We start from the raw sequence: 20889 nt of genomic DNA, 5'->3' as shown, positions 1-20889 counted from the left end.
TAAGTTTGGGGGTGTGGTCTTCTTGATTGTGGGTTATGTTTATTTTTCTCATGATTTTTTTTCTTTACTTATGATTTTATAAGTCTTGAGTTGTTGGATTCTCTTACCAAGCATGTATTTGAGTATGATTGAATTCTCTATGACTCTGAAATTTGTGATTGAGGATGGGATTGAGAAAAATTTTCAAAAATTCATTTTATGTCAAGCTGAGTTTTGTGGGTACCTTGATCTAAATCGTTGTCCTTGAACATAATTGCGCACACAGTCATTTTTTTTCCTCTATTCCATTTTGCTTATAAAGAGAATGAGTAGAATTGATTGGGTCAGAGGAGTTCAATCTCGCTTTGCTCTAGAATCCGTTGATGGATCCTTGAGGCAAAACCCTAGTTGATACCAAATATTAGAGAAATGATCTAGGCAATTTTTTTTGTCATAACCAAAACAAGCTTTCCCAGCCATCCTGATTATCATGCCATCATGCATGGTGTATTTCCATAGTCAACCCCCTTGAGCCTCATGTTACATAAGCCTTTATTTTTTCTTTTAATTACATAAACCATTCCCATTCTAAGCCTGAAAAACCATGAATTTACCTTTACATTTTGACAAAATACTTTGGTGGAAATTTACATTTAAAGAGAAATTTTCTTCGAAAAATAAAGGAAAAGAAAAGAAAAGAAAGAAAGAAAGAGAGAAGACTCAATAAGTGGAGTACGGATCACTTCAGATTTTGTTAAAGGTGTACTTGATACTACTTCATTGGTTACAACAACAATATTATCATCAGCATGAGCATATTGTCGATAGAGAGTTATGGTTTGAATCCTGGGGATATTTCTTTGATTGTTCTTTCCACCAAGTATTTTTCCCAGTTTGCGTTAATTTTCCTTATCCATTTCTTTCGTAGCCCTCACCCAGTGGTCTATCATTACAACCTTGATTAAAGACCTTTTGATCTCTGATTTTGGCATTTGACTACATTAGTGGAGAGGATTTCTGAAAATTGGACTTATGGGGTTAAGTTTTGAGAGAATTCTTCTGGTTTCAGTTGTTCTACTGTTATCTGAATTTGCTAGTGGCTTGGAGTTAAATTGACTTTAGCACACACACACTCAAAATCTTAACCTTAGGTTGAAGTAAACACCTAACTCTTGCTTGACAAATTGCTAAATTTTTGATTGATTTTCCTGCTATCTTTGATGTTAAAAGAGTAAGATGTTAGTAATGAAATCTAAATTCAGATCATGGCTTGGTAAGTGATGATACTTCTCTATGGGGTCTAGTTGATATTGTCTTTAGTGGTCTTTTATTTTGTTTTCTTTTGTTTGAGGACAAACAAAGTTTTAAGTTTGGAGGTGTTTGATGACTGGCATATATTAGAATAAATTATTACTTCTTAACTTTAAACTTTGGCCTAATTTCATTTAATTTTTGCCGATTTTAGGTCTCACTACGGTCATTTAATTTTATTGCAGATTTGAAGAAAAGAAAGAAAATTTTTGGAAATTAAATCCGGAATTAAAAATGTTGGAGAAGTCGTGCACTACACAAGGAGATGTAGCATGCACTATGCAGGTCGTGAGCATGAAAAGGGGCCTGTGTGTGTGTTGGAGACAAATTAAAATTAAAAAGGGAAGGTCGGGTCTTGATGTGACCCGGCCATGCAGGGGAAGGAGTGTGCGCTGGTTGGAAAAAAGGAGGGCATTGAAACAAAATTTTGAAAAGTCAACATTTGTAGGCTAGGTTTTGGCTTTGAGTTTTTTTTAAAAAGTAGGGTTTTCTTTTAGAAAAGGAGGAGGCCGCACCGGGGGGATTTTGGAGGCTGCACTGGGCGTGATTTGACGGAGCCATGCACAAATAAAGGGAGGTCTTTCTCTAAGGCTGATGAAGGCTGCGCTGAAGGGGGAGGTTCTTGAAGCACAAGCAGAGCAGGCAGGGGGTTCGAGCAGCCGTTCTTGGTGGGGTTCTTCACAGCAAGGGGCAGCAGGCTTCAGCTGGGACTCTGTGTGATTTTTCTTCCATTCCCATGAGAAAAGAAAATATGGTGAATTCGTTTATGTAAAATTTTATTTTCAGCATGAACTAATTTTCTTATTTCTAGGAAAACGATGTAATCTGGTTTCAAACTTTGCTTACTTGCCTATGCTAATCTGAAGTAATTTTCTTCCATGTTTGTATGATTTATTCTGAGTTTATTGCTTCTGATTAATTGGCCATTAATTAGATGATTTTGATCCTGTGATTTGCTATCAAAAGAGGGAATTATACGATAGATCTTGGATATTTCGGCATAGGTAATTATAGAGATCGAGAGACTTGTATGAACCTATGTAGTATTAAAATCGTGGGTCTTATTGCATTCTTATTTTATTAATTTGCATACTCTTGTGTTGAATGATGAACAAGAATAGCTTCCAATTGACTATCGAAGGAGGCTTTTGGATGAATTTGAGATTTGTTAACAAACAAAGAAAATTAATTCCTATTAGTTAGATGAGTAAAGCATAGTGGGAGAGATTTCCAAGAAGTTTTCTTTCTCATTAATTTGATACCTGACAAACAGTTTTATTTTCCTTTGAATAGTTTCTTTAAAGTGATTTTATATCAATTTGCATTTACAAAAATCTTAATTTCTTTTCTAAATAAAATCAAGATTAGTATAATTTTGGTATTTGGCAAAAGTAAGTCACCAATCCCTGAGGACGATACTCTTCTCATCACTTTACTATAAAACTACAATACTGTGCACTAGCCTACTTTAAAAAGGCTGTATACGAGGAGAATGCAAGTGCACTCCCATCTAATAAGAAGAATTTGAAATCAGATGCTGAAGTAATGAATAAAATGACTCGTTGATGCCTCCATTTAAGATTTAAGTAACGTAGTTTTTTGGGTGTTTACTTATTGCGTGAAAATTAGTAGCATGTTCCTTATGAGACGTAAAGTCTTTGTATGGGCTGCGAAACTAAGGATTGTTTGACATGTTATACTGATTATGCAATTAAATTCAATTTTGTTTGTCTTTAACTGTGTTGTGTGAAATGTTTTACTTTTTTATCCTTGAAAATATATTGATTCATTTATTAATTTAGAAATGTTATCAAAATTTCACGACATAAGAAATATCATCTAGCCACTCGTAACCCAATTATTACTCAAGCTCAGTCACAAAGGACAAAGTTGCTAGAATCCAGTCAAAACAAAGAGTCTCCATTTGAAAAATGAATTTAGTCTTTGGAAAAGTCTGTAGCGAATTTAATCCAATTGATAAAAGGGAAATAACCAGTAATGGATGAGGCTCAACCATCATCTGCATCACCAGTATCCAAAGAACCCATATTCATCAACATAATAAGACAAGAGACTAGCACTGAGCAAGCTAGGTCAAATTAGCTGAAGGGAGAAGAGGGGGCAATCAGTGGGTGATAAAAATCGCATGACATATATTGAGCAACTAAGATCAATTCAAGGCATACAAGATGGAGGAGTAGGAAACTTTGAGGACTTATGCCTATTCACTAATGTGGCTCTACCAAATAAGTGTAAAGTGCCTGACTTTGACAAGTATAATGGAACAGTTTGTCCTAAGATCCATTTACAGATGTATCTTGAAAGATGGCTCCTTATGCTACAAACCAAAAGCTCTTAATGCATGTTCTCCATGAGAGCCTTACAAGTCCGACTATGAAATGCTTCACTAGATAAAAGCCAAGTACAAAAGTTGAGGGATTTGGCTAATTTGTTCTTGAAGTAGTGCCAGTTCATGCTGATATTGCCATTGATCGAATAGTGCCAATTCATGCTGATATTGCTATTGATCGAATGAGTTTGCAAAACATGGAAAAGAAGAATTAAAAAATCTTTAAAGACTATGCCCAAAGATGGAAGGAGGATGCTGCATATGTCAATCCACCTTTGTTAGACACTAAAATGGTAAGCACTTCCATGAGAACACTAAAGGGAATGTACTATGATGAGCTGATTCCACAAAGTTTATCCAACTTTGCAAGTGTAGTAGCTATTGGTGAAAGGATAGAGAGTGGATTGAAATAAGGGGAATTGATATATTATCCTACAATTCGACCACAAGAGCAAACACTAGAAAGAAGACATTTGTCAAGAACGAGAAGAAAGAAGGTGAAGTACGGAATTAAACCTCAACCCAATTTGCTTGTACCTATACTGCTCAGCTAGTAGTCAGCTCACAAACTAACCTTCCCAGCTCACCAAATACCAATCCCAACCCTTCCAGTTCCTCTAGTGTCATATATCACTAGCTTGTGGCTCATGGAAATATTGTGCCAATACCCATGAAGTCAAGACAAAACCTGACATTCCATAACCTGAATGTAGCTTATGAATACCATATGAATGCCCCTAGTCATTCAATCAATACTTTTTTGGCCCTAAGAGACAAGATTCAAGACCTAATTGATGCCAATATACTAAAGTTTCAAGCAAGAGGAGAGGTTTCCAACCCCAATGTCAAGACAAACCTCATGGAGACCCATCCATCTACACTCTTGAAATATGTGAACCTTTGAAAGTGAAAAAATGTTAATGTCATCAATGAACCAACATCTTCCATTTTCATCACCTACACACCAACTTTTGTTTAGTACAACCCAATGTCCATGCCTAATACTAAACCTTTGATCTTCAAACCACCTACTCCATTTCCATATCTATCCAATCAAGGTGCCTTGGAAGTATGAAGCAGAGATTGTTGATTCAGCTGAACAAACTAGTATAGCTAGCTTAGCTAGAGTAGGGGGCATGATATGGAGTGGTCATTGTTGCACCCATGGTTTTAAATAACGGCCGTTACGTAGCGTAACGGCCGATACGTAACGGAAATCGGAGGCCCCGAAACCGATACGGGCCGATAATGCGGTTCGGAAAAAATTCACGGCCGTAACGGCCGATACTCCAACGTTACACTTCGTAACGTCCGTTACGGACCGTTACATGGCCGACAGGTCACAGATTCGAAGGCTTTCTGCTGCAAGCAGCAGGCAGCAGCGCTGCTTTCCCCCCTCTCCACAGTCCCCACACCCATCTGCCATTCAAAGGGTAAAATGGAAAGTTACAAACTGACCTTGAAAATTTGTTGGCGGAAGCAATAAGAAGGCTTCGAAGCCTGAGAGTGAGCACAGCACACCGAGGCTACCGAGCAGATCTACTCATCTTGCAGTTCCAGCAACTTGGCGAGTCACCGGCGACGGCGACAGATCTGCAGCAGCTCCGCCAGTCGTCGCAATTGGCACCTTCCTCCGCCAGTCGTCCAGTCGCCACCAGCCAGCCTCTCGATTTCAGCTTCGGAGGCTCGGAGCTTGGAGTCATCGCTGCTTTGTGCTTCGCAGTTCGCAGCCTTCGCTCCTTCGAGCTCCTCTGAGTTCCCTCGAATCCCTCCCCTCTCTCGGTCTGACTCGACTACCAGGCCCAGCGTATGAGACACTCTTAACACTAACACTCAACACCCACAGCACTTTTCATTTATGTTTTTTTTTTTTTTTAATTATATTTTGTTGTTCCCACAGCACTTTTCATTCTGTTTTTTTTTTTTAAATTATATTTTGTTGTAAAATAGGTTTGTTAAATTGAATTAAAAAAAAAAGTAATTTAATAGAATAAAAAATTAGAAATCATTAATAATTATGTAAAATAAAATTTTCTTAATTTATAAATATTTTAATTGTATTATATTTTTTGAAAGATAATTATGAAAATTAATTCCATGACATAGCAAGCAATTATTAATAGTATATAATTAATATTTTTTAAGGTTAGTAAATAATTAATATTTACCAATAATAATTGAAGCCTTTTTTATAATAATATTTGAATATCAATAATCCACTACTGCATTCACAATCTAAACAAAGCATTAAAATAATGTATGTACACAAGACATCCATGTGATGACATTTTATATTATCTAGGCTTAATTGAGCTCTATTTTTCACCATTCTTAAAGAATTCTAAGGAATACTCTGCACAATTATTATAATATTTAGTCTTAGGATTTGCCAAACTTATAGAAATAAAATTAATTCATGGCACCAATTGGCTAACATACTATTTATGTCAGCTGGACAAAGTGGTCATTTTGATAAAGAAGATATCATATTCACTCCCATCTATTGAAAAAATATTAAATAATATTCATATTATAAAAGAAAAAAAAATTAATAACATCTGTCACCCATTTTATGTTACATGTGTATCTACTTGCCATTTCTTGAGTAGGGTGACCCTGTTTATTAATATTTTTTAAGTTTTAAAACATCATTTTGACCTTAAATTTAAAATTAGGTAAAATAAATGTTTACATCTATTTTTTGTTTTTAGTTATCAAATAAAGTAAAAATTGATAACTTAATAAAAAAAAAATTAACCTAATAGTTAATACATTAATAAATCTGATTTTTACTAATTACTACTGGAATTTGTAGAAAAATTTAATTTTAATCCATATACTGAGAAAATGCTTAAAAAATTAAATAGTCAATTTGTAATGTATGGATCTCTATTTGTGATGCTATGATGTATATGAAAGTAGAGCAAAAATCTTTTTCACCTGTTAATTTCTTATAGTTATAAATGAAAATAAAATCAAGCTATAAAAAATAATAAAAATATCTTTTTAAAGATAAAGGAATATATTTTTTTTGTAATAAAATATCTAATATTTTATAATTTTGTTTATTTAAATATAAAAATAATAAACATTACTTAATATTTTTAATCAAATATTATGCTTTATTTTTACGTAATAAGTATTTAAAATTAGGACTATTTAGTACTTATTATTTAATATTTACTAAATTACTAATTATATTATTCCTGTCATTGTAGGAAGGTTGTAACTTTGTATTTTCTTTATATTTTGTGTAGAGATCATCAAATTAAGTCTATCAATATGTCACGTGATAGAGGAAATGAAAACTTACCTAGTGAGGATATTGGATGGCATTTTGGTACTGCGGTAGACGGTAATAGACATGTTATTATGTGTAAGTTATGTGGGAAGATAATCAAAGGGGGCATTACACGCTTGAAACAACACTTGGCATATAAAAAGGGTCAAGTAGCTGGATGCTCAAATGTGACCACACAAGTAAGAGAACAAATGATGAAACATCTACAACAGTATGCTGAGAAGAAAAAAGATAAACAAAAAAGGCAAGAAGAAGCAGAAGCCCAAATTAGAGGAGATTTTGAGAATTTGAGCGATGAAGAAGACTTGGAAGAAGAAAGTATGAGATTTGCTCGACAAGAAAGCATGCGATCACAACAACAATGGGAAGAGAGACAAAGATTTCGAGCAAGAACAACTGAAAGGGGTAATATTTATGAAGAGGGAGGTGGCTCTGGCAGTGGTGCTACCAGTGGTTTCAATAGAGCAGGAGCTCGATCTTGTAGTGGTCGAGAAGCTGGAGGTAGTGGACGACAATGGATCAATCCTGATGCCCCTGAAACTAGACTAAAGGCAATGGATCCTATTTTAGAAAGAAGCAAGAGTGCGAAACAACCAAAACTCAACACAAAATTACTGAAAGGTTTAAGAAGTAAATTAGGAAAAGCGGTTGGAAAATTCCTAATTTATAATCGGATTCCAGCGAATGTAGCTGACTCTCCATTTATGCAGCCTATGCTTGATATTGCTGCAGAGGTTGTAAAGGGGGTGAAGGGTCCATCACCCTATGAGATATCTGAAATTTATTTGGAGCAAGAGTATCAAGAAATGAAAAATTATATAGCTTCTTTTGCTGGAATTTGGAAGGAAAGAGGTGTAACACTTATGTGTGATGGTTGGTCAGGACCAACTAGAAAACACATTATAAACTTTTTAGTTTATTGCGATAGAGGCACCGTGTTTCATAAATCAGTTGATGCCTCTGATGTGCCAAGCAAAATAGCTGAATATTATTTCAGGTAATTTTCTAATTTTAATTGTATATGCAAATAGTATTATGGACTTGCATGTTTTTAATTAAATAGTAGTAATTGTTGAATCTATAATTTCATTTCAGATTAATGGATGAGGTGGTTGAAGAAATTGGAGAGGAGAATGTTGTCCAAGTAGTGACTGATAATGAAACTGCAATGAAGGCAGGAGAAAAATTATTAATGCAGAAGAGGCCCAATCTCTATTGGACAGCATGTGCAGCTCATTGCATAGACCTTATTCTTGAAGATATTGGTAAGAAAAGTAACGTGAAGAAGGTCTTAGAAGATGCAAGAACAATAACCTCATTTATTTACAACCACACATGGACAGTGAATTTCATGAAGAAATTCACAAATAATAGAGAGTTACTTCGCCCTGCCATCACTCGATTTGCCACAAATTTCATTGCTTTGGAGACTATTGTCAGGCATAAACAAGCACTAAGGGAAATGTTTACATCTGATGCTTGGAAAAACTCAAAGTTTGGAATGGCAAAATCAGGCCCAGCATATGATTCAAAGAAAATTATCTTAGGCAAAGAGTTTTGGCAAAAGGCCTCTGATATAATTAAAGTGCAAGAACCCTTGGTGAAAGTTCTTAAATTGGTTGATGGTGATGAAAAACCAACCATGGGCTTCATATACAAGGCAATTGATAGGGCGAAGTTGGCCATTCAAAAAGATTGCCGGTTTTACAAAGACTATTGGAAAATTATTGACAACCGGTGGAGTTTTCAGTTGCACCAAGATTTGCACGCTGCTGGTAAGTGTAAATCAAATACAATTTCTTATTATTTTAACTTTTAAATTATGCATAGTTGCATTAGAAAACTATTGATTAATATGTTTCTAAATTTAATTGTAGGGTATTTTTTGAACCCACAATTTCTTTATGGTGCCCCACCCTCTCCTGAAGTTGCTAGAGAAGTCATGGATGGAGTTAAAAAAGTGACAACCAAGTTGGTACCCGATATAGATACTCAAATTCGGGCTATTAATCAAGTAAGTATTGGTTCCATTAAATTGAATAATGAATTGTTCTAGTATTCTGTAATACTTTCAAGAATAATTATTAATACATCTAATTAATTAATTATATTTCACAATCATCATTTTTTAGTTGTTGCTATATCGAGATAGGCAGGAGACTTTTGGAACCCCGTTGGCTCAAAGGGCAGTGAAACAAACAAATCCTGGTAAATATGACTATATAGCTAAATAATGGAGAATTACTCTATTTTCTCTCTTTGTGTTCAAATTTGACTTTTGAAATACGCTATACTAACATAAAAATCTTTTTAATTATTCATGCAGCTGAATGGTGGATTCATTATGGCTTGTGTGCTCCTGAGATCCAAAGAATAGCAATTAGAGTTCTTAGCCAAACCACATCAGCTTCGAACTGTGAGCGTAATTGGAGCACCTTTAGCCTCATCCATACGAAAACAAGAAATAGATTAAAGTACATGAGACTACAAAAACTTGTTTTCATACATTACAACATGAGGTTAAAGTTAAGACGTACAATGAGAAGAAGCCAACGAGAAATTGAAGAGGGTTTCAATCCTATCAATTTGGACTACATTTTTGAAGAAGATGATCCTTTAAGTCAATGGTTAGAGGAGAGAGAGACACCACTACTCGACGGTCAGGACAATTCAAATTGGTTAAATGAAGAGGTTGGTGGTACTACAGAAGGAGGTGATCAACCACCAATAAACGCGCATGATGATTCAGGTTTAAGCCCTGAACGTACACAAAGTGATGACAATCTTGGTTTGAGCCCACCAAGTGATGATGATGGTAATAGTGGTGCTGGAGCTGGGGTTGGGGGGGTGGCAGTGGTGGTGGTGGAGGCGGCGGTGTAGAATATAATTATGGATATGATACAGAGACATCATTTGGAAGGGATATATATCCTTCTGATCCTTATGGACTACAAGACATACCTGAAAATTATGACTTGGGTATTCCTCCAGGGAACCAATCTTCACAACCCAGGAGAAGGAGGAGTGCTCGTGGTGACCCTAGCGATTCTACTGAAGATTCATATGGTGTGGTTCGTAGTTTTGGCGACTTTGGTTTAGATGGTTCATCATCACAATCATATGGATCTCATCCAGCATATCCACATTATGCATCTCGTGACTTACATTTTTATCCCAATGGATCAGGAATCTCAGGATCTAGTGAGTCTTCTTCTACACACTACCCAGAGCCAGCCCCTGCCCCAACTTATAGACATTATTCAGGAGAATTTTCATCACCAGTACATTTTCAAGAGCAACAACAAAATGATGCAAACTTGAGTTCATTCAACTATGTATTTCCACAAGGATGGGGAGATAATTTCCCATCCCAATCTCAAGATACAGATACAAATTATGAAGACCCTCCACGTCATTCTTTTTGGTGGTGACATGTGTTATGTTATAAATTTGTAATATTGTATTCATGTATTTTCAACTATTTATTGATATTTGATATTAATCACTTTTTAAATTCATGTATGTGTAATGTGTATATTGAGTATTAAGTCTATTGAGTATTGATTCATTTTTAGTAACTTTATGACTTAAATTAATTGAGTCTTACATTTCTACATCTTTTTACTCATTAAAGTAATGTAAACTATAAAAAAATATGCTTTTTTTTGTAAACAGCGCACTAAAATTAATATAAAAATCATAATGCCTATTAAAAAGCATTTGTAGGTTGAATGAAAGCCTTCAAAATTCATTAAAAATCATGTATTAATGGATTTCATGCTTATTTTTTAAATTTCGCATGGTTGTGCATGCGTGAAAAAAATTCACGACCGTTACGCCCGCTTCCCGTTACGTAACACCCGCGTCTCCCGCGACCCGCGACACCCGCGACCGTTTCGCGACGTTACCCGCGACCGCGATTTCGAACCATGGTTGCACCCCCTAAGGAGCTAGAAAGGAGAAGGAAGGGTAAAGATAAGATTGGAGAAGAAAATGAGAAAGAGATTTATTGAGAAAAGGACAAAAAAGTTAGTGATGAAATAGTAGTGAAGTTTCTACACAACTAAAGACAAGTGAATACATTATAGTGGAGCAGCTGAATCAAACTCCAGCTTGAATTTGAGTGTTTACTAACACCACCAGAAAGTCACGGAAATGCATTGTTGAAAGAGTTCAATGAAGCTCACATCCCTTAGAATGTACCAGTTAAGCAGTTTGAGAATATTGTCAACTCCATATTAACAAATAATAACATAACCTACACAGATGAAGAAATCCCTCCTTAAGGACAAGGGCATGTGAGCCCACTTCATATAGTTGTGAAACATGGTTATATGATTATAACCCATGTACTAGTAGGCAATGTTTCAGCTCTTAATTTTTGTCCATACCCAACACTAGTGAAGTTGGGAGTAGACAAGTCATCAATGAGGAAGAGTAACCTGATTGTCATAGCATTTGATGGAACCATGAGAAAAATTGCAAGTGAAATTGACTTGGATATTGAGATTGTACTGTGTACTTTCACAATCATGTTGCAAGTCTTGGAGATCATGCCTTCCTTTAACATGTTGTGGGTAGGCCATGAATCCATGTGGTTGGGGCAATATCGGCATCTTTGCATCAAAAGCTAAAATTTGTCTCTAGAAATCACTTGATTACCATAAAAGCTTCAAGTATTTGAACCACTAAGCCATGGACAGTACCCTTCATTGGAGCTGAAAACAAGATGGATTGCCCATATCATGCTTTTGAGATAATGTCTCCAACACTTGGTGGTGAAAATACAGAAGTTCCAAAAGCGAAGTTTGTAGAAGTTAGTACAATGACTACCAAACGTTGAGGCAAGAATATGAAATTGGGAAAAAGTCTAAAAAAGCACTTGTAAGTTGTAAGGAATAATTGAGCCAATAATGCTGAAGAATCACAAATATACCTTTAGTTTGGGGTTTCAACCATCACGAAAGGATAAAGTTGATGCAATTATGTTACAACATGTTCTTCACCAACACTAATGGCAACATCTTTTTTTGACATGACATCTTGTATGGATATTCATATACCCTAATAAAGATTCAATTCACTGATACTTCCAACTTGGCCTATAACAAAGATGCTTTGGTGAGTATGAACATCGATCTATCAAACAATAGGATGTTGACAAGCATCCCTCTTGAGAGGAATCCAAGGGATGGGGAGCTTGAAGGCTCTGCAAATTTTTTTGGCTACTTGTACAGAAATGAGGTGTGCCAAACTAACCAACATGAACCTAAATGGAAGTCAACCAAGAAGGGCTACCAAAAGGTTAGCTTTTTTATAAAGACCTGAACAGACCAAACATTGTTGCCAGCAGATTTACTTCCTTGGTAGGCTAACTGGAAATCATTGGCCCCAAACAAAAGTTGCCTTCCTCGCTTAGGAAGCATCTTTCAGCAGAATTTGAACTATTGATAATTTGTGTGCCCGGAAGCCAACCAAAAATGGTTATTAAAAAATTAGGATTACACCTAGGACTCTGGAAAAGATAGGCAGGAAAAAAGGCTGTTCCTTTAATCTCTATGACCATTTTTTGGGTTGTATGTAGGGCAAGAAACACAAAAGCCTTCGAAAGAATGATACCTTTCTTGCAATTCTAGAAGATAGATGGCTTAGTTCTCTAATTAGTCAGCTTGCACATTTTGCACAGACACGCTTCCTTTTTTGGATATCCTATCACTAATGTGACACTTATCTATTTCTTTAGGTTTCTTTTTCTCGTACTTGCTACTTCTTCTTACTTGTACTTGGGTGGCACCTCCTTGGTGCCCTTTAGGGTCTGGATCAACAATTTTATTTGAGGAAAGGACAGGAAAGGAAAATAAGAAGGAAATTCATTTTCCATTATATTTTCTCTCCATATTAAATATTAGTTAAAAAACTGATTTAATATGATTAAAAATTAGAAATTTCAATGGTGTGTAAAATCAATTTTTTGTTCATTGATCAAGTATATTTTTATTTTCTTCCTCACTTTCCTTGATAATCAACAATAAAAAAAGTGGATTCCTTTGTGTTTTCCTTCCTTTCTTTAATGTTCTCCCAGTTCCAAACAGAGTCTTAATATATTCTTGATAAAAGAAAAACTGACAAACAAGGCCCCACCTGGGAACGTGGACTGGCTGCCAAAATGGTGGTGCACTGCATGCTTCCCTAATGGGATTTGGGTTTATGTTCATAAAATAGCGATCAAAGACTTGATTTTACAGCACACATCATATACTTAGGGGGCAAATCAAGGAGCTTTCAAAGCGATAGTTCTCCATTGCAGATGCTGCAGTGGGAATGTGGCAGCATGACTGCATCATCAATTGAGCATTAAATGACCCTCCAGAATGTCACGTTTGCCACTTAACCCCATCTCCAAGTTTAAACTGGAACCTCTTCCCAAAAAATTCAAGAGGTTACAAATACTCAATTCATGGCATAACTGTATTTCAAAAGTCCAACTGAGGCAGGACCAATGCCGAACAGAAAATAATCCTAATCCAACTATCAATAAAATGAATATATAAGAGGCTTTTTACAGACTTGCAATGCTTTAAGAACAAGAAAATAGTTTCACAAACCTAATAAACTTGAATAATACTTTCCTGAATAGAAACATCCTAAAATCTAACAAAATCTCAATTAAAATATCCTGAATTAAAAAAAATTAATTCCCCACTACAACACACAAGCAAACCCTTTCCACTGCAATGCCTTCAAAGCCACAGACAAGCTGCTCCTTATAAATTAAATGCATACTCTTCTTCCATTTTAGATTTCTCATTTAAAAGAATACAATGGACAAAAATGAAAATTTCACATTATTCCTCTCAAGTTCGAACTCTAAACCATAATAATTATTCTGGAATAAACAAAAAGCACTTTCTTATTTTGAATTAAACTAAATATCTGCAGTCTTACCATCTCACAATCAAGCGCCAAAATTTCGTAAGGGCAAGATCCCAGGGGAGCAGGAAGAGTTGAAAAAAAACCTGCATTGACAGACTAAACTGTCAATAAACCACCAAAAAAAGAGTAACAACAAATAGCTAATAAATCAACTTCATAAATGAGATTGTGTCACCAGGTTGATTGAGACAATATCCATTGTGCTCCAGTTCTGCTGCTGTAAGTGTATAATACGTAATAGGGAAAGGTAAGTCTTTCATAAATTCCTTGAAGGATGAATTATCTGAACCAGAAGCACAAAGTCCTGCAAAATGCCAAACCTGATGAGTTAAAATGACAGGAAAAAGGTGCTAAGAGAAAAGTTAACTGATAAGCAAAATAACCAAGCACAACCTCATAGAGCAGACTCCATATGACAAAATAAACATTCTTGTGGAAGTTAGGTAACAAAAGGGTTGAAAGTTGAAACTCCTTGATAAAGGTTTAAACAAAATTTCATCATTCAAATCACCAGAAAAATGTCTGACTTGGGCCTTATTGGGCCTTATCTTTAAAATCCTAACAGGAAAAATTCATATTCCATTGCACAAGTAGGATCAGTCGGCTTGCAAGTAGGACTGATCCTAGGATCCTAATGATCCAGATAGAATCCTATTGGGATCCTACTTGATTAAGATTCTTCTTAGGATCTGGATCAATTAGGCAAGTCTGAACCATAGGATCATAGGATCACACAATCCAGATCACAATTTTGATAACCATGATCCCAACCATTCACATGCAATCCAAATTTACTTTTATTAGTGACTCTGCCAAAAGGATGAATCCTTTAATGGAACCGCCGAAGCCATTTAGCCAAGAGGGCAGTGTTTTAGACAACAAATTTCCAAGACCCAAGCCACCCTCCATTTTAGATCTACATAACACATCCCTAGTAACCAAATGATCCCTCCTGCCCGACCCCAGACCATGGAAAACTTCTCATAATTTTCTCAAGCTTACTAGCAATCCCATAGAATCCTAAAAATAGCCAAAAAATATAATTAATACTAGCAAGATAAGCCTAAATAAGCATAATGCAACCCCAAATAGAAAATAACGCACCATTACAACCATCTGAATGCTTGGAAACTCTCCCCACTGCTGGGTCCTACAAGTCCCCCGACATATGCCAACTAAAGGGACCCTAAATAAGACAAGGTCCATTACAACAACTCACAAGGGAGGCCAACTCCCAGACTCTACCAACACTCAAATTAACAGCAGCAATACCACTCTTACCCAAAATATTTGAAACGTGCAATAGATAAGACAGATTCTACAAAAACTGGTGAATTTGGTTTCCTCGTGTTAAAAAATGAACCTGGATACAGCAAATCCACTTAGCTCTAGCATAGAACAAGCATTGCTAAAATCTCAATACAGATGACATAACTAAAGAACGTATTTTCAGGATGGGACTTTTTATTTTGTCTGCGCCCATGTATTATCTAAAATCTATGTAGTTGATGGCACAAGGAATACCGCAAAATGTGCATCATTAGTCACAACCGTTGGACTTATCATAAATACTTCTATTTGTTTCCATAAGAATTTCATAAACATTACCCTAAGAAATTCCGACCTAAGATATGGAATTCAATAAGATATCATCATTTCCACTCACAAGTGATATTCATCATTATAAATATAATTTTTTCTTACTACACCATCATAAATACTAATTAGTATCACTTTGAAAATAACTAACCTTAAAATTTGTTTAGAAATTGGAAAGATTTCAGATAGTCATACTAGCAACCTGCTAAAGCTAAAGGAGGATCTCTATCCCTACCAAAACTGTGGGAAAGGGTAATTGAACATAGACTAAGGTTACAAAAAATAAAGGTCTTAGAAAATCAATTTGGATTTATGCTTGGGAGATAGACTACAAAAGCTATATATCTTTTAAGAAGATTAATAGAAAAGTTTAGGGGAAAGAAAAGGGACTTGCATATGGTTCTTATTGACTTAAAGAAAGCACGGTACCTAGGGAGGTTCTATGGTGGATTTTAGAGGGGGGGAAAAAAAAAGGAGTATGCAATAGGTATATTGATGTCATTAATGATATATGCAATAGAACAATGGCTAGCGTTAAGATGACAAGGGGAAGCGTAGGGAATTTCCAATCACAATAGGTGTACATCAAGAATTTGCTTTGAACCCTTATGTATTTGCCCTAGTGATGGACTAGGAAGCATTGATACAGACACCAAATACAGATACAACACGATACAAATACAATGATACAATGAATTAGAAAATATAAGGATATGACACAACTGGATACGTTAATTAATTAATATAAATATTATACATAGGCATACTTTTCTTTTTAGATGACAAATATTGAAGTCATTTTAATTTAAATGAACTACAGACATCTCTCTCTCTCTCTCTCTCATGATAAAGAATGAACTAGGAAGAGTTGTAGCCTGAGAGGATTCAATGATTTTGGCATTTTGAGGCTTCAATAGAAGCCAAGCAAGAAAAATCAGCATGTTTTGCACCTGGAAAAAGGACTGGATGTCTTTGGCAAAGCAAGTTGGGAGGTCCAACGAGCAAGGATGAAGATCTCGCACCTAAGGCTTTGAATCTGGGAGGAATTGAGACTTCTAAAGTTCGCCTCTCCTCTTCCTTTTTTTGGTTTTGTATAAAGGGACTAAATGAAATAAAGTGCAGCTTTTTTATTTGCTCTAGAAGTGTCACGGATGCATCGGTGCTGCTTTGCAATGTATCCGGGAGGGTCCAAAACATGTCCAAAAAAACATTGAAATTAATTTCTGATACATTTTGGACATGTATCGAGTCATGTTGGACATGTGTCCATGTCCGATACGTGTCGGATACTAACACTTTGGCCTCTTAGGACTATCCGTATTTCCTAGGCGATGGACAAACTTGCTAGGAATATCTGAGATGATGTTCCATGATATACATTGTTTGCAGATGATATTGTCTTGATTTATGAAACTAGAGGTGGAGTAGATTCTAAATTAGAGTTACGTAGAGAAGCTTTAGAATATAGATGTTTTAGGATAAGTAGAAATAAAACAAAATATATGAAATGTAACTTCAGTGGTGGGAGGAATATTTGAGAAAAGACAAAACTTGATAGTCAAGAAATTAATAGCACTACTAGATTTCAAAACCTTGAATCTATTATGCAAGTTGAAGGAGAAATCAAAAAAAAAAAAAAATGTCATACATAGAGTTAAAGCATGGTGAGTAAAATGGAGAAATGTTTAGGCATGTTGTGTGATCATAAAATACCCTTAAAATTAAAAGGAAAGTTTTATAAGATTGCTATAAGACCAGCTGTGTTGTATAGATCAAAATGGTGGACAACTAAGAAACAACACATGTAAAAAGTAAAAGTTGTTGAAATGAGAATGCTATGGTGGATGAATGGTATAGCATTAAAAGATAAATTGAGAAATGAACTATGGTAAGTTAGGTATAACATCTATACAAGATAAGATTATGGAGGTCAAATAGTACACCAATGAGGAGGAGTAAGCTAGTTACTCTTAGTGGAAGAATGGGTGGGCGGTGGACCTAAAACAACTTGGAATGACATAGTAAGGATATAATAGGCCTAAAATTATCAGTGGGAATTGCTCACGACCATTAAATTGGCAAAAAAATATTCATGTAGCCAACACCACCAAGTGGTGGGACTTAAGGCTTGGTTTTTGTTGTTTGTTGTTGTTATCCCTACCAGATATCTTGCATTTAAAAGGCATGCAATAACTAGATTGCCATCTTTTCAACCCATGCAAATTACTAGAACACCCACATTAAGTACACAAGGTCATCTTTGAGCACTCCTGGAGTTGTGCCTTGCTGTCGTACTGAAATAAATTGAATTAGAACTCTACTAAGAGATTGATAATCCTTGTAAGACACCTAATTTCATCATGCCAAAAGCATATTTAAAAAGCAACGTACATAAGTGGATCATTAATTTGAGTATTTCAATTAAGTCAAAATACCTTGATCGGATGACTCATCAGATTTCCTTGGAACTGACTCATTTACCCCCCTTTTTCTTTTCAGTTTGCATGTTAGAAGTGCATCTATTGTCTGCATCCCATCTGACACACAGCTAGCACGGAACAAACAACAATAATATTAATGGTTGCCAATTTAAGAAATAATAAACAAATAATGACTTTTAAATTAGAAAAAAAGACAGATTATATTATTCTACCAACCTTAGAGCTAAAACTGCCCGGGGAATGCCACAACATTCCTTGAAACTGGTAAGTAGTTTAGACTGTGACAAATACAACGCTGCATCAAGGCCTGGAATGTAAAGCATTACAACTTTTCGAATCAGCGGCTTGTTCTGCAAAGCACATTAATGTTATTTCAATATCTCTCTAAATTTTGCACTCATTCGTCAGTGAGGAACAGATGCATTTTTCTTTTCTTTTAGGATACAAAAAGAAATTTTATTGAGGGACGGTAGGGATAGGATGCAAATGAAGAATAAAATTTCCTCCCAAAAAAGTGCAAAATGACAGAAAATAATTCACACAGGCCCAGTAGGGCCAAGAATTCGCCGCTGTTATTGTCGTTGTTTATCATAAAGCTTTTTGGTGATATTTAATATTACAAAAAATTATAAATATACACATATGTTCACACAAATACACAAATAAACAATCAAATCATCCTAGCTTCCCGAGTACGTATTAAACTGAAGTGCTTTTCATCAATGAACATAAAATGGAATAGGCGGTCATAGAGTATGCAGTTGTTTTGTTTTTAAACATCCTGAAAAAATGTCTTGCTATTTTTGGACAAACAATGGCATGAACTGCCTTTATTTTTGCTGGGGAAGAACAGTAGGAGAAAGCAATACTTGCGAATGACCATAAGAGCCCCTACCTACTCGAACCAACACCAAGAGGGGCCTGGGCAGATAAGGTCATAAAGAGCACACTGCAGGAGCTGCAAGCACACCCCCAAGGCAGTTGAACCACAGCCTCATGTAGTGCAGTCGAGGGCAAAGGGACTCACAATTGTAATTACAAAAACTTAAAATGCATTGACATGCACATACCCACACCCACCCACACCAACATAAACACATGTATAAATACGAACAAGGAGGTATACAAAATGTTTCCCCACCTTAATGAACACCCATGATGGCATGTATCCTTCAGCAAGCACCCAAGTTACAAGTCCTTGAATGTCCTGTTTCAAAATCAAAGCTCCAACTAAAATGCTCGCAATTTTTGCAGCATTCATTTAAGAGCACGAGACATTGGTGGGATGGGCGTTGAACCTACCTGAAAATTCAAAGTTGAATCGGCTTCTGGGGCTTTGAAGACAACATCTGCTTTAGCCTGCACAGGCATATTGAGTCAAAATGCATCACGCTCTGGTCTACTAAGAATTTCATAAACAAGTATCGTATATGTGCACAAGCGTGCTTGTGCATGAATGCAGACGCTCAGAGAGAGAGAGAGAGAGAGAGAGTACTTTTGGTCCGTAGATATCAAAGTAAGAAGCGGGATTGTGATTATTGCCGAGTTTATCTTCCTCCGAATCTAGGGTTTCACGCTTACGGTTCTTATAGCGCATATTCTGTCTCTCGCACAACGGGAACATAGACTCCGCGTAGAGAGAGCGAGCGAGCGAGCGAGCGAGAGAGAAAGAGTGCCGGGAGCAGTAGCTTATGAAGAAAATAATGGAAGCGGGAAACGGCAAGAGCTATACGCTCTGTCAGCGTCTCCCGTTCTTTGGCGTCCGGGACATGAATCGTGATCCATATATAAGTTGAGGCATGGGTTATGATAACCCGTGAAAAATGGGTCACCCGAAATCCGGTCATGTCAAATTATAGTTCTTGTGAGCAACCATCCGAACTGGTTTCAGTGAGTGTTTGATCTTGAAATGTGTTCAAATTTTAACTTCTCAGCGTTTTGGTAATACTATAATGAGAATCTCAATTGGATAGTATAGCTCAATTCAAATATTTGACAATGAAATAAGATACTGTTAAGTTAGTCCTCTCTACCCTGTCTTATTTAGTATTATTCAATGAAAAATTAGGTATTCTCCAAAAATCTATGAACGTTGTTTCCTATTTATAAAATCCCTCAATAGTAAGGGGATATTTGTTTGTATTGGATCGACTCTAAAGTTGGCGCCAATGGCATGGACACTAACTCTCTTCACCTTTCTAGGTATTTTCATCAATTATTCTAATATTATTCATCTTCCTTCTTCCATACACAACAACAACAAATCATAAGTCACACCAGGTGGGGTTGGTTATATGAATCATCTTCAATCATTTCACCTGATCGAGAGTATTTTCCTCTATTAGATTAAAGGCTATTAAATCATTTCTCACTACTTCATTCCAAGTTATTTTAGGTCTATCTTTACCCTTTTTCACACCAAACACAATAATTAATTCACTTCTCCTTATAGGTGCTCTGCTAGGCTTGCATTTTAAATGCTCAAACCATATAAGCTGCCCCTCCATTATCTTATTTTCAACCAGTGTCATGCCTAAATTATTACATATATGTTAATTTATTACTTTATCTTTTAATGTTAAACAACTCATCTACCTTAACATACGCATCTCAACAACTTTTACTTTTTGTTCATGTTGTTTCTTAGTTGCATGAGCCATAAAAGCATAGTTGGTCTTATAGTTGCCTTATAAAATTTTTCTTTTTTTTTAGGAGTATTCTACAATCACATAACATACCAAACACATTCCTCCATTTTACTCATGTTGAACTGTAATGGAGACGAAGCCAGCTTTGATGAGTTGTAGAGTGCCAGCATTGTTGTGTTATAGTGTCGATACCAATCCTAGCTCACCTCATTGAATCTCATTACCACCTTCCATTTCTATCCATCCTCATCCATCTATATAAATGAAGATGTGTGTGCGTGTAAAATATGTAAGTGTAATTGAGTTAAAGGTGTGTGTGTGTGTGTG

The 20889-nt window shown here is 35.9% G+C and overlaps 1 protein-coding gene across 3 annotated transcripts in view; it reads right to left on the bottom strand.

The window, feature by feature from the left end:
• Window positions 1-19787, bottom strand: part of LOC131162441 (small RNA degrading nuclease 5) — a 47487-nt gene extending 27700 nt beyond the window's left edge. The window contains exons 1-7 of one of the 3 annotated variants that reach the window (XM_058118906.1): window positions 19410-19787; window positions 19217-19273; window positions 19056-19121; window positions 18131-18264; window positions 17909-18021; window positions 14050-14178; window positions 13887-13957 (exon numbers count right to left, since the gene is read on the bottom strand). In XM_058118906.1, the coding sequence (XP_057974889.1) occupies window positions 13887-13957; window positions 14050-14178; window positions 17909-18021; window positions 18131-18264; window positions 19056-19121; window positions 19217-19273; window positions 19410-19538 (699 nt within the window). In that variant the 5' untranslated portion in view covers window positions 19539-19787. Of the gene's footprint in view, window positions 1-13886; window positions 13958-14049; window positions 14179-17908; window positions 18022-18130; window positions 18265-19055; window positions 19145-19216; window positions 19274-19409 lie in introns of those variants that run through there. The other 2 variants (XM_058118905.1, XM_058118907.1) reach the window with 2 other exon arrangements.
• Window positions 19788-20889: the final 1102 nt, after the last annotated feature.

This window comes from Malania oleifera, chromosome 8, assembly GCF_029873635.1.
Source record: "Malania oleifera isolate guangnan ecotype guangnan chromosome 8, ASM2987363v1, whole genome shotgun sequence".
Taxonomy (NCBI): Eukaryota; Viridiplantae; Streptophyta; class Magnoliopsida; order Santalales; family Ximeniaceae; genus Malania; species Malania oleifera.
This window is presented reverse-complemented; position numbering and strand designations above follow the sequence as displayed.